Here is a 23,921-nt window from a genome sequence, read left to right as displayed (position 1 = left end):
GTATTGATACAAATTACAAAAAAATATTCAGGTTGTACTAGCCTATACATAAAACAATTCGATTTCACTAAACATACGCCATAATTCAACTACACAAACCAACCTGGACACAAGGTTTCCACTAAGAACAAATAGGCCGTAGTATATACTAGGCGAACTTGACAAACTCATTTAATTGAACTCTTGAAAATATTATATAAAACAACTCAATTTACTTACGAATATGTGAAGCCTTTTAATAATAATCGGCACAGTGAATCAACAATTACCTTTTTATTATAAACAAATAGGCCCACTTAAAAGGCTCGAATACTGAATCAATTCACGGAGGCTATGGCGAATTAGATTATGCCGAGTCTTGATGTTAATAAATCCTCTCTTTAAATATATTGGAAAAGGATCTGTTTTCCTCATCCAAACAAATAATTCTTACTATAGTTAAACTAATTCAAAAGAGAAAGTTGATCTTACCTTCTTCTTGATAATTTAGATGTAAATTTTAGAAAAGGCGGATTTTCGAGAGACCGGTTTTAACTCGGCCGAGTTATACTTACGTCCCTTTCGCCCTTTTAAGTTTATCCGTTATTTTCAATTGTGAAGTGTTAAACTTAGTTTTAAAGAGAGGTTTCTCTTTACAGTTGGGAGTGAATGTTCCTCCGAAATTGATCTTCTGTAGTTTCAGTTGACACAAATTCTAAGCGTCTTAACTTGACGAAAACTATTATTTGAGTGAATCCGGTCGCAGGCCACACGCAATATCTATAATTTTCGCGACCATTGTTTACTTTCCACCGACCAGAATTTTCGGTATTTATTTCAAATGTTTAAATTTTTTCAATAGACTACAAATTATCAGTAGCAATTGATCATTAACATTATTAATTATTCAGATTTTATCCAATAATTTAAATATACATAATTTACTACTTTAATGAAATTAAACTTCTAGAGTTCAATAAACGAGTTCAATATGACGTCACCTTTTACGTAATTTCTAATACTATATTTTATGATGCAAGTATTATTACGACACGTCGTACGGCTGGCATTGGCTGCTGCCCGCAAGATTTAAGTTCCGTACTGAAGTGGTTAAGCTTAACGAGTGCCCGAAATTAATTAGAGTAAATTTAGTGAGTGAAAAAGAAATAAAAATGGAAGATGGTGAAGGCAGACAGCAATATGGTGAACTAAGTTAACTAAAAGAAGACTAGATGTGAGCAGGGTTGACTTGCCATTCAGTGTCATCCCCCCAAAAAAGCTGTAATATTGAGACAGCACATTGAAACCAAAGGTATGAAGAAAATTTATGTTTTTACGGCTTTGCAAGAGAAGGTACAAGACTTATTAAAGGTATAGATTCAGAAAGGGAATCATGGAAACGAGAGATTACAGAGTTAATGAAAGATATTATAGATCTAAAAACAGAATGCAGGGCAAAGTATAGAGAAATGAGCGAGTTTAAAAAACAGAATGCTGAAACCAACAGAGCTTAAAGACCTAAAAAAAGAACAACATACGTACATACATACATACATATACCAAGGCTTTTTCCCCCTTCCAAGGGAGGTAGCCAAAAAGGGAAAGGCATAAAAACACTCCCACCCATTTCATCCCCAAATACACTCCACACCCCTCCCACCCTTCCTCTCATCTGAGCACCTCCTGGATGACGAGTCATCCCTGCACCCCGCCCACCGCCCTGGGTCAGAAGCAGTGTCGCAAGACACAGTACATCCACAGCAAGGCCGCTTCATTTAATCGGCGACCCCCCCTCTCCGTCCCCCTTTGCATATAAGGAGAGGACGGGGAGAAATCCCTTCGGGCTGCGTCAAAATTTACTCACACATACTACCCCACCCCCCCGCCCATTCCTCCTCATGCAGTCACAACATCATCCATATACAACCATTCTCCACTCACCTCTGTCTTCCGTCCTCTCCCTTCCTTCCTCAACAGACATTCCCCTCTTCCCCAAAGCCCCCTTCACCCCATCCATCCACCTCATCCTAGGACGTCCCCTCATGTTCACTCCCTCCACATCTGCCTTCCATACCTCTTTTACTAGTCTTTCTTCACTCATTCTTTCCATGTGTCCAAACCATCCTAATATTCTTTCATCAACCCTCTCTCCCAAATCCTTTTTCACCCCTGTTCTCCTCCTCACCTCCTCATTTCTCACTCTATCTAGCCTAGTAACCCCCGCCATACTTCTCAGACACCTCATCTCAAACACATTCAAACTCCTTCTCTCTTCTTCTCTTATGTTCCACGTTTCTGCCCCATACAGTGCTGTTGGCACAATCACTCCTTCATACAGTCTCCTCTTCGCATCCATTCCCAAATGTCTATTTCTCATTACACTCTTTAAACCACCAAGGCATTTACTCGCTTCTCTCAATCTACATTCTACCTCCACCTTCACTCCACCTTTTCCTGCTACACTTGCACCCAAGTATCTAAAACTATCCACTTCCTCCAGTCGCTCTCCCTTAATGTTCACTTTCAGTCTACTGCCACTTTCACCCCTTGTACATCTCATCACCTTACTTTTACCCACATTTATCTTTAGCTTTCTTCTATCACATACTCTCCCAAACTCTGCCACCAGCTTCCTCAATCCCTCCTCTGACCCTGCCACAAGCGCAGTGTCGTCCGCAAACAACAGCTGGCTCACCTCCCACTTTTCTCCATTTTCTTTAACCATCTCCAATCCCTGACTCACTACCCTAGCATTCACCTCTCGCACCACCCCATCCATGTATAAGTTGAACAGCCAGGGCGACATAACGCATCCTTGACGAAGTCCCACCTTTACTTCAAACCACTCACTCTCTCCATTTCCAATCCTAACACATGCTCTACTACTCACACAAAAACTCTTGACAGCTCCCAAAAGCTTTCCTCCTATCCCATAAATCTGCATAACCTCCCACAGTGCCTTTCTGTCTACCCTATCATAAGCCTTTTCCAGATCCATAAAAGCCCAAAAAACATCCTTCCCCTTTCCTATAGCTTTCTCACATATCTGTCTTACCACAAAGATCTGATCTACACAACCTCTACCCGTCCTAAAACCACACTGTTCCTCACCAATTACTCCTTCTGTTCCTCTCCTAATCCTCTCAATTAAGATTCTCCCATAAGCCTTCCCTACTACACTCAACAGGCTAATCCCTCTGAAATTACTACATTCACACTTGTCCCCTTTTCCCTTGTAAAGAGGAACTATACAGGCACTACTCCAGTCCTCCGGTACTCTACCCTCTCTCCAGCAAACATTAAATAATCTCGCCAACCAGTCCACCATCACTGAACCTCCCTTTTTCAGACATTCTGCATGACATCCATCCAGACCAGGTGCCTTACCTGCTTTCATCATCTTTACAACTGCCTTCACCTCATCCTTCCTTATTTCTCCTCCATTCTCCTCACTCATCACTCTCATTTTCTTCGTATTTCCCACTGCAGCTATCTTTCCTTCCCTATCCTCCTTCACATTCAGCAACTCCCTAAAATATTCTGCCCATCTTCCCCTCACTGCCATCTCTTCCATTATCAACTCTCCATCTGTACCTTTTACCTTTTCTTCCCTACTTGATTCGCCTCCTCTTCCTCTCTTAATTTCTTTCCAAAACATCTTTTTATTACTTTCAAAAGTTTGTCATACTCCTACCCCATTTCACATCTGCTCTCCTCTTTGCCTCCTTTACCTTTTGCTTTACTTCTCTTTTCTTTTCTTTGTACGTCTCATATGACTCCCCTGTCCTCTTTTGTAACCAATCTGTGAATGCTCGCTTCTTCTCTTCTACAACCTTCTTTGTTTCCTCATCCCACCATTCACTACCCTTTCTTCTATTTCCCCCTGTCCTTCTTGTTCCACACACCATCCTTGCACACTTTAAGACTCCCTCCTTGAACCATCCCCATTCCTCCTCCACACCCATCTCTGCTCTATCCTTTACTCCCTCCCACTCCTCCTTCAGCTTCTTTTCGTACTCCTTCTCCTTTTCCTTTTCATTCAAGGAGTTCACTCTAAGAACCTCCCTACCTTTTGTCCCTTTCCTCCTTCTCCATCTATCCTCCACTCTCAACTTACCTTCCACCAAAAAATGATCTGATATTCCCCCACCCTCTCCCCTTAGCACATGTACATCCTTAACTCTTCCTATCATAATCCTATTTACCACTACATAATCCATTAGCGCTCTATCTACCACCCTTCCCTCCACCACCCTCTCCCATGTGTACTTATGCTTGACTTTCTTCCGAAACACTGTATTTGCTATCATCAACTCTCTTTCTAGACACATTTCCACCATCAACTCTCCACTACGATTCTTTCCTGGAACTCCACACTTCCTAACCACTCCATATAAGAACATAAGAATGAAGGAGACTGCAAGAGACCATAAGGCCTACACTAGGCAGCTCCATATCCATCACCACCTGTCATCCCCATCCATAAAGTTGTCTAATCGTTTTTTAAAACAACTGATACTTTCAGCGCTTACTACATGGTTACTAAGTTTATTCCATTCATCAACCACCCTATTAGTAAACCAATTCTTGCCTATTTCCTTCTTAAATCTAAATTTGTCCAGTTTATACCCATTACTGCGAGTCCTGCCCTGTTGTTTTATTATGATGACTTTGTTTGCATCACCCTTGATATAGAATTTGATCCACTTGAACACTGCTATTAGATCACCCCCACACTCTGCGTCTTTCCAGAGAGTGTAAGTTTAGGTGCTTAAGCCTCTCTCCGTAAGGCAAATTTCCGAGTCCATGTATCATTTTGTATCATATACCATGTATCATATACCAAAGGCTTTTTCCCCCTTACAAGGGAGGTAGCCAAAAAACAAAGGCATAAAGACCATTCCCACCCATTCCATCCCTAATACACTCCCCTCCCCTCCACTCTCTACCCTCCCTCTTATCTTGGAACCTCCTGAATGACAGGTCATCCCTACATCTTGTCCATTGCCCTGGGTCAGAAGCAGTATCACATGACACAGCACATCCTTAGCAAGGCCGCTTCATTAAATTGGCGACCCCCCATGCAGAAAAGGAGAAGATGGGGAGAAATTCCTTTGAGCTGCATCAAATTTTTCTCATCCATACTACCTCACCCACCATCCCCCACCCATTCCATCTCATGCATCACAACCTCATCCATATACAACCATTTTCCATTCACCCCTGTCTTCTGTCCTCTCCCATCCTTCCTCCCCTCTTCCACAAAGCCCCTTTAACCCCATCCATCCATCTCATCCTAGGTTGCCCCTCATGTTCACTCTCTCCACTTCTGCCTTCCACACCTCTTTTATTAGTCCTTCTTCACTCATTCTTTCCATGTGTCCAAACCATTTCAACATTCTTTCATCCACCCTATCTCCCAACTCCCATACCACCCCCATTTTCCTCCTCACCTCCTCATTTCTCACTCTATCTAACCTAGTAACCCTATCATATTTCTCAGACACCTCATCTCAAAGACTCAAACACAAACTCCTTCTCTCTTCCTCTCTTATGTTCCATGTTTCTGCCCCATACAGTGTTGTTGGCACAATCACTCCTTCATACAATCTTTGCTTAGCATCCATTCCCATATGTCTATTTCTCATTACACTTTTAAATCCACCAAGGCACTTACTCGCTTCTCTTAATCTACATTCTAACTCCACCTCCACTCCTCCCTTTCCTGCCACATTTGCACCCAAGTATTTAAAACTATCCACTTCCTCCAGTCTCTCTCCCTTAATGCTCACTTCCAGTGTGCTGCCACTTTCACCCCTTGTACATCTCATCACCTTACTTTTACCCGCATTTATCTTCAACTTCCTTCTTTCACACACTCTCCCAAACTCTGTCACTAACTTCCTCAATCCTTCCTCTGATCCTGCTACAATTGCAGTGTCGTCCACGAACAACAGCTGGCTCCACTTTCCTCCATTTTCTTTAATCATCTCCAATCCCTGACCCACCACCCTTGCATTTACCTCGCACCACCCCATCCATGTATAAGTTGAACAGCCAGGGCGACATAACACATCCCTGACAAAGTTCCACCTTTACCTCGAACCACTCACTCTCTCCATTTCTAATCCTGGCACACGCTCTACTATTTTCATAAAAATTCTTGACTGCTCTTATCAATTTTCCTCATATCCCGTATATCTGCAAAACCTCCCACAGTGCCTTCCTGTCTACCCTGTCAGCCTTTTCCAGATCCATAAAAAAAAAAAAAAAACATCCTTACCTTTTCATATAGCTTTCTCACATATCTGTCTTACCACAAAAATCTGATCTACGCAACCCTCTACCTATCCTAAATCCACATTGTTCCTCACCAATTACTCCCTCTGTTCCTCTCCTATTCCTCACAATCAAGATCCTCCCATAAGCCTTCCCAACTACATTTTAACAAGCTAATCCCTCTGAAACTACTACACTCACACTTGTTCCCTTTTCCTTTGTAAAGTGGAACTTTACAGGCACTCCTCCAGTCCTCCAGCACTCTACCCTATCTCAAACAAATATTAAACAACCTCACCAGTCAGTCCACCATCACTGTACCTCCTTTTTTCAGACATTCTGCATGGCATCCATCCAGACCAGGTGCCTTACTTGCTCTCATCATCTTAACAGCTTCTTTCACTTCATCCTTCCTTATTTCTCCTTCATTTTCCTCACTTATCACGGTCATTTTCTTAGCACTTCCCACTGCAACTACCTTTCCCTAACAAAAGTGAGGCTTTGAAAAGAGAAGTAAAAGAACAAATAAAAGCAGTGACTGAGAAAGTTTGAGATAGCATAAAGGAGACAGATCTTCAAGAAATCAAAAACAAATGGAATGTAGATCAGGAAAACAAAAAAATAGCTTTAAAGAAATTGTACAACAAAAAGTCGAAGAAAATGCAAAGGAAACAGTTTTTAAGGTAGATAAAAAAGAAGTGCATAGTAGAATATGGTATTAAAAACACAATGTAGCTAGATACTTAAGAAAAAGAGAAGAGAAAGAAATAAAAGAAATTCTGAGATACAAGAGGAGAGGCAAGAGATGGGAAAAGAAATAGAAGTGCATAGAATGGGACTATGCAGTAAAGAAAAATAGACCTCTAAAAATTAAACGGTCACAAATGATAATGAAGAAGTTGGCAAAAAGTGAAACTACAAAAATATATGGATAAAAAAGGAAATGAGTGATGAAGAAAAAGAGAAAAAACACTAAAAATGAAGTGAATGAAAAAACAAGAGAAGAACAGAGACTGAAAAGAACAAGTTTTTTGGAGAGGCTGAGAAAATGGTATATCAAAAGGAAACGGAAAACAAGGAGGAAAAAAAAAATAAAAAAAAAAATAAAATAAAAGTAACATATACCAACATGGTTGGTCTGATTTCAGGATGAGATGAATTAAATGATTATCTGGCAGAAGAAAAAACAAGATATAATGGAAATTGAGGAGATGAAATTAAAAGTTCCTATCACCAAAGTGTTGGACAAGGTTTATATAATCACTGGATGAAAGATAGAGAGGAAAAACAGGGTGGAGTCATATTTTTGACTAAGGGCTTAAATGTGACAAAGATCACAGAAGGAAATAATAATGTGGAATTATGATAAAAGTTGAAAATAGTGACATGAAAAGTAGAAAGTTTGTGGTGATATATGTGCCCCCAAAAACACGTTCTTGGAAAGAGCGACCATTCCAAAATGTTGGAAGACACAAGGCATACATTAAATGAAATATTGAAAGGAGGAAAGTTAGTAATTATGGGTGATTTTAACTCTAAAGAAATATGTTGGAAGATGAGAGTGAAGGGTGAAGAGGACCTTTGGGAAAACATACTACTGGATATGACCATTGAATACACAATGACTCCAATAGGTAAAAGAGAATATCAGATATAAAAATAAAGAACCATCAAGACTAGATATAATATTTATGTCAGAGCCTGAAATTGTGGATAAAATGGAATGCAAGACAATTAGAAAGAATGACCACATATTACTTGAACTCGAACTACAAGAGGAAATATATTTGGGAAGAAATGAGAAACACAGAAAAGGAAGACTGATGTATAACAAAACGGATTTTGGGAAATTCAGAAAATTATTTAAAAAAGAGTTAGGAAAACTTCTTAAATAAAGAAATACAGGTGGAAGAGAAATGGACGATATTAAAAGAAATCTATAATGGAGTGGATGAATACGTACCAAACAAAAACAGGAAAAGGTGTACACCAAGTGTTGGTATAACAAAAAATGTAGTGAGGCGAACGATAAGAGAAGCTTGGAAAAGATGGTGGGGGGGAAAAAAAAGTGAAAGTGGCAAATATATATCAAACTAAGAGATGAATACATAAAAATATGCAGGGAAGAAAAGAGAAACTATGAAAAAGAAATAATAGACAATTGTAAAAATCAACCTAAATTATTCTATAGATATGTAAATGGTAAACTAAAATAAACAGGAATTAGAGAAACTGTGTCAAGGAAACATAGAATATACAGAGGATATAGAAATGGCTGAAATTATGAACAAACCTTTCAAATCAGTATTTACAAATAAGAAAACACACACAATTGGGATGAAGAAAGGGGAGAGAGACCTCCCCAATGAGAGAAATAAGTAGCACAGAAAGAAATAAGGGACAAAGTAATGAACCTTGATGTTTGAAAATCACATGACCCTGATGGAATTGCAAACTGGATACTAAAAGATTGTAGAGATGAACTAATGTACAAAATATACAAGATAATACATTGATCACTCAAAGAAGGAAAGGTACCAGAAGATAGGAAAAATTATACAGGGGGAAACAAGGAAGACCAGTCTCCCTTACAAGTACAATAGCTATTATTTGTGCGAAAGTCATTAAAAGTAGATGGACTAAATATCTGGAGAACAATACACTAAATCCAAAACAATTTGATTTTACACAGGGAAGGTCATGTGCCACAAATTTGATCTGTTTCTATTCAAAGTTAATAGATATAATGCAAGAAAGGGACATATGGACAGACTGTGCTTTCCTGGACTTACAAAAGGCATTTGATAAAGTACAACACAAAAAACTATTAAGATACAACTAGGTAAATACAACATGGAAAACTATTGACTTGGATGGAAAATTTCTTGCATGGAAGAAAAATGAGAGTGGTGCTCAGAGATAAAAACTCTACTTGGGAAGAAATGATAAGTGGAGTCCCGCATGGTTCAGTACTGGCTCTGATAATGTATGCTATATAAATGACATGGATGAAAGTGTAGAATGTTACATGAACTTCATTGCAGACGACAGTAAAGACCCAACAATCCCAACATCACACCGCCCAATCACACTTCTCTGCACCTTCTCCAAAGTCATTGAACACCTCATACTTCAACTCATCACACCACATATTTCCTTTGCTGAATCACAACACAGTTTTAGGGCACTACACTCCACACTCTTCTAATAAACCTCTTAATCCATAAAGGCCCAAAAAACATACCTTTTCCAAAAAATCTCATAAATCTGTCTTACCTAAAATCTTTTATCCATGCATCCTCTACTTTCCCTGATCTCACATTATTTCTCACCAATTATTCCCACTGTTCCTCTTCTAATCCTCCCAATTAACACCCTCCCATATGTTTTTCTATGTTCAACAAACTGATACCTCTATAATTAACAATTTGCATTTGTCCCCTTTCCCTTTGTAAACAGGTACTATGCACGGACTTCTCCAACCCTCTGGCACACCCACCATTGAACAACCTCAATACAATCACTGTGCATAGTTGCAGCACAGATGAGTGTAAAAAATGGAAGAGACTGACAATATATTTGTGAGAACAAAGATGGATGTGTTAGCATTAAGTGAAACTATGTTGAAGGGGAGGGGTGATTTTGAGTTAGGGAGTATGGTGGGGAGGGTGTCAGGAGTGATGCAGGGGTGGGAGAGATAGAGGCAGAAAGAGAAAGGAAGTGAGAGAGAGAAGTGGGAAAGAGAGAGGAAGAGGGAAAGAGAGAGGAAGAGGGAAAGAAAGAGGAGGTAGGAAAGAGGAGAGAGGGAGAGGGAAATAAGGAGAGAAATTGGTTCTGCTCTGCTGGTAAGTAGTGAGATAGGAAAGAGTGTGGTGGAGAGAGAGGGAGAGGATGAGAGAGGGAGAGGGAGGGAGAGAGGGAGAGGGAGGGAGAGAGGGAGAGAGAAGATTGTGATATTAAATTTTTTTTAGAAAGATGACGAGATTATAGTGTATTAATAATACTCTTGTAGAAATTACATGATAAACTATAAGGAATATTCCTGGAAAGAAAACTGGCAAGTCATTATTCAAGACTAACCTGCTCCTCTCCTCCCTTTGGTTTACTTTTCTCTTTCCCTGCTGCATCTACATAATCTGTTCCTGCAGCTTCAGAAGTTACAATTTCCTCTGCACCAACCCCAGGCTCCCGAGGTAAATGGCATTTTCTTTGTTCATGTATTTCTTCTGATATCTGAAAATGTGCATCATAAAATAAATACATATATACAGTGCCTGCTGATGAAATGTTTACATGGAATTTCTATGATAAATTAATACATAACAATTCATATAATTCTATTTTATTGACTTTCTCTACATGTTAATCTCTTTTGGTATATTCTATAGTGGTTTTGGCTTAGACTCTGCTAGTCTAGTAAAATATGAAGTATCCATATTGATCCATAGTTTCTGCAGTTCTTCCTGTAGGTCCTTTCATGTTGCTGGGTATTGTTTATTGTACCTTGTCATTTCTATGTATTTTCAATGGGGTTCAAAATAAGGGGAATTCTCTGGCAACTGTATATGCATACACTGTGGGCACCTAAGCACACACACACACACACACACACACACTTTCGTCAGATGGACGGCGAAATTGGAGTTCCAAAGAAAAAGAGAAATCTACGTGGATCTCAATGTCAAGGAAGTACCTTATTGTATTTATAGGGAAGGGGAAAGCTCGTGGTGTAGTGGGAAGGTGATAAGGAGAAGGGGAGGGATTACTGAGGGAAATGGAAGGAAATGAGGAAGGGGAGGACTTGGTTCAGGAGGCCAGGCGTCTTGTAAACAAAAGATGGACAGAGGATGATTTTGGAGACGAGGGGACTAACAAAAATGTAAAGATTAGAAATAAAGATAAGAGCAGCACAATGAAAGGTGAAGATAATAATTTCCAGGGATTTAATGAGGGGGGGGGGGATACCAACCTCCCCCGATTAGCAAGACTAGAGGAAAAACTTGAAAAAATGACCGAACATTGGGAAAGTAGGTTTGGTAACATAGCAAAGATTGCCAAGAGAGCTGAAAAATTGGAAGAACTAGAGTAGGTGAACAAAAACTTAACTAAAGAAATAGAAGAATTAAAAAGACAGTTAAAAGAAGTAAAAGAAGAGAATGAGGAATTAAAGAGGAATAATAAAGACAATAAAGAGGCCATAGCAAAAGAAGCACAGGGTTGGAAAAAATCCAAGAAAATAGTAAAGTTGCATTTACTGACATAATAAAACAGCAAATGAAAGAACAAACTGAAGCTGCAACGTCTACGTCGTGGGACCACCCCCCAACCCCAAGAGTTGGGGGCCAATCAGCAGCAACCACCCCTGGCCATCAGCTCTACGCAGATGGCACCGATCCCCAAGGAGGAGCTACGCCTACCTGGGGGAGTACCACAATCCTTTTTTTCCAACACACAATGTTACGTTTTTTCTGCACTGAGGGATGATTTTCCGGCGATCACCCCTCTTCTTCTACTTTTAGCCGGAGATGTAGAGAGCAATCCTGGGCCCACCACAAAATACACATGCCCAACATGCTCTAAACCCATTACTTCGAGCAGACAGACAAAGGGCTCAGTTCAGTGCAATATGTGCAAAAACTGGGCCCACCTCACTTGTACAACACTTGCTGACACAAACCAATACACAAACACTTGGACATGTTCTACCTGCCCTCCAGTAACCCCACTCCCACCTCCCCAACCACAGCCAACACCCTTACCCACTCCCAATTTCCCTTTGCCCTTACCCCCGATTAGTCTTCCCCTTCCTTTGTCCCCGATCTCTCCTTTCCCCCCCTCTGACCCAGATCCTACACCTTCCCCACTACCACCCCAACCTCAACCCCAAATGGCAACATACAACACATACAAAACACACAACATCAACATATTACAACACAACATTGACGGTATTAACACTAAAAAACATGAACTTGAACACTTTCTTAAACAACACAACATACACATTGCGATTTTACAAGAAACAAAACTAAGACACTCACACAAAACACCATCATTTCATAATTACACCACCATCAGACAAGACCGGACTGACGGCAATGGCGGTGGACTCATCACCCTGATCCACCACTCCATCTGTTTTGTGGACACAAGTGCCACAACCAAAATTCTCCTCCCTACCACAGATAACACAACAGAAACCCAATCCATTCGTATCCGCACAGGCAACAATTCAACACTGAAAATAGTTAACATGTACATTCCCCCCCAATCATCCCCCACAGTTCCAAACACCTTCAGACCTCAACTTAGCCAACTAACCTCAATCCCCAACCTGATCATGGGTGGTGACTTCAACGCCAAGTCGTCTGCCTGGTATGTCGACAACCCTGACACAGACAGAGGGCTTGATATACAGACTCAATTCGACTCATTGACTATCATGAAAAACACGCATAATCATACACATATCCCATACCAAGCCCTCTACACTCCCTCCTCTCCTGATATCACCTTTTGCTCCCCCTGCCTAACCCCAACAACATCATGGAGAGTGGTCGGAGCCCTTGGCTCTGACCACCTTCCAATCATCATCACAACCAAAACAAGATGCACCCCAGCTGGCCACAGACACACTTACACCAATTACAAGAGAGCTAACTGGGAAGCCTTTACTGAAGAGACAGAACAACATTTTGAAACACTTAACAGTACACCAATCACAAACATAAACAATGCTGTGCACGCTTTTAATACAATCATACAAAACGCAGACAAGAGATACATCCCTAGAGGCAACAGAAAATCACACAACCCCAACTTCACACCAGAAATCCAAGGCCTCATCGGACAACGTGACACACTTAAACACGATACCCCCACACCTATCCCTCAAAACATAGCAGACCAAATACAAACACTAAACACTGTGATTGCCAATAAAATACATGAACAAAAAACACAAAATTGGCAAAACTTTATCAATACACTTGATCACAAAACAAACACCAGCAAATTGTACAAAACACTCAACAGCATCACACTATCCAACACTAACACTACACGCTCTCATGCAGCAATAATCACAACAGATAATCTACCCTCAAACAGACAACAAGCAAACGCACTCATACGTCATTTTGCACAGACGAGCCATCTTACATCTCACCCTGACGACCGACGCACCATTCGACGTAAGAAAGACTTCCCCACAGACTCAGACTATGCACCCTTCATAGACAGTCAGACAAAACTCATAATGCATAATCTCAAGCACTCATCTGCCTGTGGCCCTGATAACATAAGCAACATCCACCTAAAACACATTGGACCACAAGGTATACACGCACTCACAAACATTGCAAACTACAGCTATTCACACAACACTATACCCGACATCTGGAAGCATGGTAAAATAATCACCATTCCAAAACCGAACAAAGACCCAACAATCCCAACATCGCACCGCCCAATCACACTTCTCTGCACCCCCTCTAAAGTCATTGAACGCCTAATACTTAAACTTGTCACACCATATATTCCCCTTGCTGACTCACAACACGGTTTTAGGCCACTACACTCCACACTCTTCTGACAAACCTCACACAAAGAATTTTAGATGGCATCAATTCAGATAGGCCCCACCACAGAACACTTCTTATAACATTGGACATTAGTAAAGCTTTTGATGCTATCCCCCGCCACAACCTAACAAATAAAATATATAACACAGACATGCACAATAACACCAAAAGATGGCTGGCCAATTATCTGGCAGGCAGGAATGCTCATGTGTCATATAATGGCCAATCATCGCACATAAGAAACATTAAGAACGGAGTACCACAGGGCTCAGTTCTATCCCCCACATTATTTAATCTATACATGCATGACTTACCCACACCAGACACCTCAGAAATACAAATCTCTTCCTACGCAGACGACATAACAATCACATGCACACATCGTAACACAGACAAAGCTGCAGAAATAATCCAGCCTTACCTTGACACACTCAACACATGGTTCATCACAGACTCAAAATAGCTCCAACCAAATCTACAGCAACACTTCTCACCAACTGGACAAAAGAACACAAATACATACCTCATCTCTACATCAACAACACTCTAATACCACACACAAACACACCAACAATTCTTGGTGTAACATACGATACATCCATGTCTTTCAAACAACACCTCACAAACATAAAAAACAAATGCACACCTAGACTTAACGCACTTAAGTCAATCACTGGAACAACATTTGGACAAAACAAAGAAACTAATATAACAATATACAAACAATGCATACGCTCAGTGATGAATTATGCGAGTCCTGCATGGGCTCCTAATCTCAGTGAGACACACACCACAACACCCTTCAAATCATACAAAACAAAGCCCTAAAAACAATTACAGGCTGCACAAATACAACACCTACAGACCATTTACACCATGAAACAAAAGTCCTCAAAGTCAAGGACCACCTCGACATGAGAGGCACACAAACACTTGCTGCAGCCACCACAAACACATCACACCCGCTACACTACATAGCAGAACACCCACACACACCAAGAAACATTAAAACTACACCCAAAGACCTTTATTACGCACAGATACTCTCTTCTCTTCCTCCACAACCACCAAATACCAGCCTCCGGAAACATATTCATAATCATATCACTCACCGCTCCATTAACACACTGAAAGACAACACACTGCTGCATGCCAGACCCCCTGATATCCACCCTTCTGAATCCTCTCTCCCACAAAAGGACAGAGTCCACTTGGCCAGACTGCGATGCGGTCACCACCCAGCACTTCCAGAAGAGACCGTGTTGTGAACAGCTGCCCAGGATGTAACACTTCACCCCATACCATACAACACATAATGGAAGACTGCATTATACACAATCATGCACGCAAACAACACAACATACACTCTATATAGGATTTGTGGGAAAACCCAGTTTCGGCTGTGGCCTTCCTTGTGGAGACGGGACTGCTCGGACAGACAGTCTAGGGAACGACAACAACAACAACAAACTGAAGACACAGTTATTAAAGTGATGAGACAGAATATAGTAAGACTTAGCAGATAAAAAGAAATGTATAATTATATTAGGAATGGAAGAGAAATATAACCTAAATAGAACCACAAGAATCAATGAGGCAAAAGAAAAAGTAAGCAGTTTACTAGAATTAGTTCAGGAAGATGAACCTGAAATCATGAAACAAATTGAAGAGATGTATACACTCGGAAAGTATAGTACAGATAAGACCAGACCAATTAAGATTAAATTCAGGTTACAAACGACAGCAGAGAATATCTTAGCAAAAACAGGGAAACTACCAGACAGTGAACAATATAAAAAAGTATGGATAAAAAGAGAAATGAATAAAGAGGAAAGAGAGGAAAAAATGAAAAGACATGAAGCTAAGGAAAAAAACAAGAACAGAAGAGTCAGAAAAAGAGAAATGGAAGATGGAGGAAGAATAGTTATGATGGGGGACTTCAATTACAAAGAAGTCTGCTGGGAAGAGATAACAGTAAAAGGTGGAGATGACTCATGGGGAAATGTTCTACTTGAGATGATTACTGACCATAGAATGACACAGAGAATTCAAGAGAACACTAGGTATAGAAATGAAGAACCATCGAGACTGGACCTAATAATCCCATCAGAACCTGAAACAGTGGAAAAGATTGAATATAAGACACCAATAAGTAAAAGTGACCACATATTGATTGAACTGGAACTAAATGAGGAAAAATACATGAAAAGAAATGAACAATGTAAAAAAGGAAGAATTATGTATGAAAAAATAAATTTTGATCAAATAAGAGAATTCTTTCAAAAAGAAGACTGGGAAAGAATATACAAAGAGGACACTTCAGTGGAAGAGAAATGGAATATTTTGACAAAAATTTATAAAAAAAAAAAAAAAAAAAAAAAAAAAAAAAAAAAAAAGTGTGTTAAAGTATGTCCCCAGACAAAAGCAAGAAAAGAATATGTAAAGTGCTGGTTACAACAAAAGTTGTATGGATTTAAAAGACAAAAGAGATCAAGCTTGGACCAATTGGAAAAAAATACAAAAGACCTGAAAAATGGAAAATATATACTTGTTATAGAAATGAATATGTACAAGTGTGCAGAGAGGAAAAGAGAAAATATGAAAAAGATGTCAGAAAAAATGTAAAGATCAACCAAAACTATTTTACAGATTTGTAGACAACTGAAAAACAAACAAGAATTAGAGAAATTAAGACAAGGAGTTGAATACACAGAGGAAATAGAAATGGCAGAAATTATGAACAAGCATCTTAAATTGGTGTTTACAAGGGAGAACATACAACCTGGAGAGATTGAATGGGAAGAGAAAGTCCCCCCTATGAAAGAAATAGAAGTAACAAAGAATGAAATAATGAAACACTTGTATAGTAATCTTGATGTCAGAAAATCGCATGGACCAGATGAAATAGCAAACTGGATTTTGAAAGAATGCAGGAATAAACTGGCAGACAAAATACATAGCATAATAAATAGTTCCTTGAAAGAAGGAAAAGTTCCAAAATATCGAAAAAAGCAAATATAGTACCTATATATAAAGGGGGAAATAAAGAAGACCCTACCAACTATAGACCAGTCTCTCTAACAAGTACAATAGCAAAAATTTGTGAAAGAATGGTCAAAAGTAGATGGGTAAAATATTTAGAAAAAAACAATGTGCTAAATCCAAGGCAATTTGGATTCAGACAAGGACGATCATGCGTCACCAATTTAATATGTTTCTATTCAAGGCTAATAGATATAATACAAGAAAGAGATGGATGGGCTGATTGTGCATTTCTAGACCTAAAAAAAGCTTTTGACAAAGTACCACATAAGAAGTTGCTTAAGAAATTAGAAACTACTGGAGGACTACAGGGCAAACTGCTGAAATGGATGGAAGACTTTTTGCAAGAAAGAAAAATGAGAGTAGTGATAAGTGACAAACACTAACTGGGATGAAGTAATAAGTGGTGTTCCACAAGGAACAGTTCTGGCCCCAATAATGTTTGCTATATATATTAATGATATGGATGAAGAAATTGAAAGTTATATATTAGAATTAGTTCAGGAAGATGAACCTGAAATAGGGAAACAAATTGAAGAGATGTATAGAATCGGGAAATATAGTCCAGATAAGACCAGACCAATTAAGGTTAAATTCAGGGCACAAACGATAGCAGAGAATATCTTAGCAACAACAGGGAAACTAGCAGACAGTGAACAATATAAAAAGGTATGGATAAAAAGAGAAATGAATAAAGAAGAGAGGGTTGAAAAAACAAAAAGACAAGAAGCTAAGGGAAAAAAATGAGAAAATGAGGAAATGAGCCATACCAGAGAAAAACAAAAGGGAAACAGAAAATACAATGGAAGTAGCAGAAAATTAAGAGTGTCTTACACAAATATAGATGGCTTAATAACAGGATTGAATGAACTGAATAGTTATCTGAAGGAAAAAGAACTGGACATAATGGGAATTGTAGAGACAAAATTGAAAGGTCCACTACCACCCAACAGTGTAGGACATGGTGCATATAATTATTGGATTAGAAACAGAGAGGCAAAACAAGGGGGTGGTGTTCCTGACTAAGAAGGATATAAATGTGAGGAATGTCACAAAAAGAGTAGAGATGATTATGATGGAAGTGGAAGACAAAGGTAGGAAGAGCAGAAAGTTTGTAATAAATTATGTGCCTCCTAAAACAGCCTCCTGGGAAGAGAGAGAACATAAAAGTATGTCAGAAGACACAAGGATAACATTAAATAAGATAATGGAAGATGGAGGAAGAATAGTTATAATGGGTGACTTTAATTGTAAAGAAGTCTGCTGGGAAGAGATGACAGTAAAGGGTGGAGACAACTCATGGGGAAATGTACTACTTGATATGATATTGACCATACAATGACTCAATGGATTCAAGAGAACACTAGGTATAGAAATGAAGAACCCTGCCCACCGCCCTGGGTCAGAAGCAGTGTTGCAAGACACAGCACATCCAGAGCAAGGCCGCTTCATTTAATCGACGACCCCCCCTCCCCGTCCCCCCTTGCATATAAGGAGAGGACGGGGAGAAATCCCTTCGGGCTGCGTCAAAATTTACTCACACATACTACCCCACCCCCCACCCCCGCCCATTCCTCCTCATGCAATCACAACATCATCCATATACAACCATTCTCCACTCACCTCTGTCTTCCGTCCTCTCCCTTCCTTCCTCAACAGACATTCCCCTCTTCTCCAAAGCCCCCTTCACCCCATCCATCCACCTCATCCTAGGACGTCCCCTCATGTTCACTCCCTCCACATCTGCCTTCCATACCTCTTTTACTAGTCTTTCTTCACTCATTCTTTCCATTTGTCCAAACCATCCTAATATTCTTTCATCAACCCTATCTCCCAAATCCTTTTTCACCCCTGTTCTCCTCCTCACCTCCTCATTTCTCACTCTATCCAGCCTAGTAACCCCCACCATACTTCTCAGACACCTCATCTCAAACACATTCAAACTCCTTCTCTCTTCTTCTCTTATGTTCCACGTTTCTGCCCCATACAGTGCTGTTGGCACAATCACTCCTTCATAAGTCTCCTCTTAGCCTCCATTCCCAAATGTCTATTCCTCATTACACTCTTTAATCCACCAAGGCATTTACTCACTTCTCTCAATCTACATTCTACCTCCACCTTCACTCCACCTTTTCCTGCTACACTTGCACCCAAGTATCTAAAACTATCCACTTCCTCCAGTCACTCTCCCTTAATGTTCACTTCCAGTCTACTGCCACTTTCACCCCTTGTACATCTCATCACCTTACTTTTACCCACATTTATCTTTAGCTTTCTTCTATCACATACTCTCCCAAACTCTGCCACCAGCTTCCTCAATCCCTCCTCTGACCCTGCCACAAGCGCAGTGTCGTCCGCAAACAACAGCTGGCTCACCTCCCACTTTTCTCCATTTTCTTTAACCATCTCCAATCCCTGACCCACTACCCTAGCATTCACCTCTCGCACCACCCCATCCATGTATAAGTTGAACAGCCAGGGCGACATAACGCATCCTTGACGAAGTCTCACCTTTACTTCAAACCACTCTCTCTCTCCATTTTTAATCCTGACACAAGCTCTACTACTCACATAAAAACTCTTGACAGCTCCCAAAAGCTTTCCTCCTATCCCATAAATCTGCATAACCTCCCACAGTGCCTTTCTGTCTACCCTATCATAAGCCTTTTCCAGATCCATACAAGCCCAAAAAACATCCTTCCCCTTTCCTATAGCTTTCTCACATATCTGTCTTACCACAAAGATCTGATCTACACAACCTCTACCTGTCCTAAATCCACACTGTTCCTCACCAATTACTCCTTCTATTCCTCTCCTAATCCTCATTCAGAAACTATGACAAGGAGTTGAATACACAGAGGAAATAGAAATGGCAGAAATTATGAACAAGCATTTTAAATCAGTGTTTACAAGGGAGAACATACAACCTAGTGATATCGAATGGGAGGAGAAAGTCCCCCCTATGAAAGAAATAGAAGTAACAAGGAATGAAATAATGAAACACTTGAGTAACCTTGATGTCAGAAAATCGCATGGACCAGATGAAATAGCAAACTGGATTTTGAGAGAATGCAGGAATGAACTGGCAGACAAAATACATAGCCTAATAAACAGTTCCTTGAAAGAAGGAAAAGTTCCAAAAGATTGGAAAAAAGCAAATATAGTACCTATATATAAAGGGGGAAACAATGAAGACCCTACAAACTTATAATAGACCAGTCTCTCTAACAAGCACGATAGCAAAAATTTGTGAAAGAATGATCAAAAGTAGATGGGTAAAGTATTTAGAAAAAAAAAACAACATACTAAATCCAAGGTAATTTGGATTCAGACAAGGAAGATCATGTGTCACAAACATAACCTCTTCACTCCGGGCCAAAATCTCGCGGGCAGCATTAGCTGTCAGACGTACAATGTGTCGTAATAATACTCGCATCATAAAATATAGTCACCGCTTATAACGATCGTTCTCTCTTTCACCCGTGAATTTTGATAACCATAGAAAATGTGATGAAGACAGTTTAGAGAGTACGTCATCACGCAGGGGCAACTACAATAAATATAATCAAGACGCCGATATGGCAGTCTCGCGTATCCACTTGCTCCTCATGCCGCCTGCGTATGTGGCACCGTATGGAAGGGGTTAATATGTTTCTATTAAAGGTTAGATATAATACAAAAAAGAGATGGATGGGCTGATTGTGCATTTCTGGACCTAAAAGAAACTTTTGACAAGGTGCCACATAAGAAGTTGCTTAAGAAATTAGAAACTGAAGGAGGAATACAGGGCAAACTGCTTAAATGGATGGAAGACTTTTTGCAAGAAAGAAAAATGAAAGTGGTGATAAGTAACAAACACTCTAATTGGGATGAAGTGATAAGTGGTGTTCCACAAGGAACAGTTCTGGCCCCAATAATGTTTGCTATATATATTAATGATATGGATGTTGGAATTGAGTTATCTGAGCTTCTTTGCAGATGATGCAAAACTGTTGAAAAAAGTGAACACTGAAGAAGATTGTGAGTCACTACAGAGTGATCTCAATAAAGTATGGGAATGGAGTAGGAAGTGGGAGATGGAGTTCAATACTAAGAAGTGTAGTATAATGGAATTTGGAAGAAGCAAAATAAGAATAGCAGGATCATATAAATTGGGAGAAGGAATAAAAAAGTAGAAAATGAGAAGGACCTGGAAGTCATTATCATGAATAATATGTCACCTGAGAAACATATAAACAAGATTTTTGGAGAAACTTATAATTTAGTAAGAACAATCAAAGTGACATTTACATACCTGGATGAGGAAATGGTGAAAATACTAATCACTTTGATAAGACCAAGATTGGAATATGCAACAACGATGTGGTCACCAAGTACAAAAAAATGTGCAACAAAACTTAAAAGAATACAAAGAGCAATTACAAAATTGGCACCAACACTCTCAAAACTATCATATGAAGAGAGACTAGCAAAACTTGAACTACAGACATTAGAGCAAAGAAGAGTGAGATTTGATATCTATCTATAGAATCATGAAAGGCATAGAAACTATTGATAGAGAGGATCTAATAAAATGGAATGATAGAAATACAAGAGGACATGGAAAGAAAATAAAGAAAGACAGTTATAGAAGAGATTTGAAAAAGAACAGCTGTCCCCACAGAGTAATAGACATTTGGAACAAGTTAGATGAGAAAGTGGTGTGTGCAAAAACATCATACATACATATACCAAGGCCTTTTCCCCTTTACAAGGGAGGTAGCCAAAAAGGGAAAGGCATAAAATAATTTCCACCCATTCCATCCCTGAATACACTCCACACCCCTCCACCCTCCCTCTTATCTGAGCACCTCCTGGATGACGGGTCAGCCCTGCACATTGTCCACTGCCCTGGGTCAGAAGCAGTGTCGCAAGACACAGCACATCCACAGCAAGGCCGCTTCATTAACCTCTTCACTCCGGGCCAAAATCTTGCGGGCAGCATTAGCTGTCAGATGTACGATGTGTCATAATAATACTCGCATCATAAAATACAGTCACCGCTTATATCGATCGTTCTCTCTTTCACCCGCGAATTTTGATAACCATGGAAAATGTGATGAAGACAGTTTAGAGAGTATGTCATTACGCAGGGGCAACTACAATAAATATAATCAAGACGCCGATATGGCAGCCTCGCATATCCACTTGCTCCTCATGCCGCCTACGTATGCGGCACTGTATGGAAGGGGTTAAATCGGCGACCACCCCTCTCCATCCCCCCATGCATAAAGGAGAAGACGGGGAGAAATCCCTTCGGGCTGCGTCAAAATTTGCTCACACATACTACCTCACCCCCCATCCTCCTGCCCACTCCACCTCATGCATCACATCATCATCCATATACAGACGCTCCTCAACTTACATTTTAGTTACGTTCCGAACGGCCGAACGTAAGTTGAAAATGAACGTAAGTTGTTACTGTACTATACATCCGGTACTATACATCTGTAAATTCTATTACCGTATCTTATAAAACACCCCTAAATCATTAATTATACATATAACATTGTAAAATAATAACATTAATTTCAAATAAATTAAATTCAAGCAAAAATAAATTGAGATGGTGGAGGAGCGGGAGGATGAGGCAAGGCATGTTCAGTTTGTCGTTTGTGCAATGTAAACAATGGATGTAGCGTCATGCGCAAGTATCGCTTGAACTACGGAGAGCGCGCTAAACTAAAAAATTAACTCAAATTTTTTTTTTACAGTCATTTCAAACGTAAAATTGAAAAAACGTAAAATGAATGAACATAAGTAGAGGAGCGTCTGTACAACCATTCTCCCTTCACCCCCTGTCTTCCGTCCTCTCCCATCCTTCCTTAACAGACATTCCCCTCTTCACCCCATCCATCCACCTCATCCTAGGACGTCCCCTCATGTTCACTCCCTCCACATCTGCCTTCCATACCTCTTTTACTAGTCTTTCTTCACTCATTCTTTCCATGTGTCCAAACCATCCTAATACTCTTTCATCAACCCTATCTCCCAACCCCCTTTCCACCCCTGTTCTCCTCCTCACCTCCTCATTTCTCACTCTATCCAGCCTAGTAACCCCCATCATACTTCTCAGACACCTCTTCTCAAACACATTCAAACTTCTTCTCTCTTCCTCTCTTATGTTCCATGTACTGGGAGACCTTAATGCTAGGGTAGGAAATGATCCAATTGATGGAGTGGTTGGGAAATGTGAAGTTCCAGGAAAGAATCGTAGTGGAGAGTTGATGGTGGAAATGTGTCTAGAAAGAGAGTTGATGATAGCAAATACAGTGTTTCGGAAGAAAGTCAAGCAAAGTACACATGGGAGAGGGTGGTGGAGGGAAGGGTGGTAGATAGAGCACTGATGGATTATGTAGTGGTAAATAGGACTATGATAGGAAGAGTTAAGGATGTACATGTGCTAAGGGGAGAGGGTGGGGGAATATCAGATCATTTTTTGGTGGAAGGTAAGTTGAGAGTGGAGGATAGATGGAGAAAGAGGAAAGGGACAAAAGATAGGGGGGTGCTTAGAGTGAACTCTTTAAATGAAAAGGAAATGGAGAAAGAGTACAAGAAGAAGCTGAAGGAGTGGGAGGGAGTGAAGTATAGAATAGACCTAGGTGTGGAGGAGGAATGGGGATGGTTCAAGGAGGGAGTCACAAAGTCTGCAAAGATGGTGTGTGGAACAAGAAGGACAGGAGGAAATAGAAGGAAGGGTAGTGAATGGTGGGATGAGGAAACAAAGAAGGTTGTAGAAGAGAAGGAAGAGTATGAATGTATTTTAATTAGTTGTATTATACAGGAAGAGAGCTATGCTCGTAGTAACCTGTCTTTGTATCTTTCAGCATCTAATTTGTTCTTAAATTCTTGTATAGTTTTTGCACACATGCCTAATCCAATTTGTTCCAGATATCTACCACTCTGTGTGGGAAACTATTCTTTTTCAGATCTCTTCTATAACTATCCTTTTTGAGTTTCTTTTCATGTCCTGTTGTTTTTCTCTTATCCCACTTTTAT

At 40.0% G+C, this 23,921-nt stretch overlaps 1 protein-coding gene across 4 annotated transcripts in view; it reads right to left on the bottom strand.

The window, feature by feature from the left end:
- LOC143022257 (SH3 domain-binding protein 5-like) overlaps positions 1–23,921 on the bottom strand; it is a 138,062-nt gene that overhangs the window by 40,024 nt on the left and 74,117 nt on the right. For all 4 annotated transcript variants that reach the window (XM_076180404.1, XM_076180408.1, XM_076180398.1 and 1 more), the window contains one exon: positions 10,339–10,491. In XM_076180404.1, coding sequence (XP_076036519.1) covers positions 10,339–10,491 — 153 coding nt within the window. The remainder of the gene's footprint in view (positions 1–10,338; positions 10,492–23,921) is intronic.

Source organism: Oratosquilla oratoria, chromosome 3 (assembly GCF_046742065.1).
Source record: "Oratosquilla oratoria isolate Oo_2021 chromosome 3, ASM4674206v1, whole genome shotgun sequence".
Taxonomy (NCBI): domain Eukaryota; kingdom Metazoa; phylum Arthropoda; class Malacostraca; order Stomatopoda; family Squillidae; genus Oratosquilla; species Oratosquilla oratoria.
The sequence above is the reverse complement of the archived record's forward strand: the minus strand, read 5'-3'. Positions and strand labels throughout refer to the sequence as shown.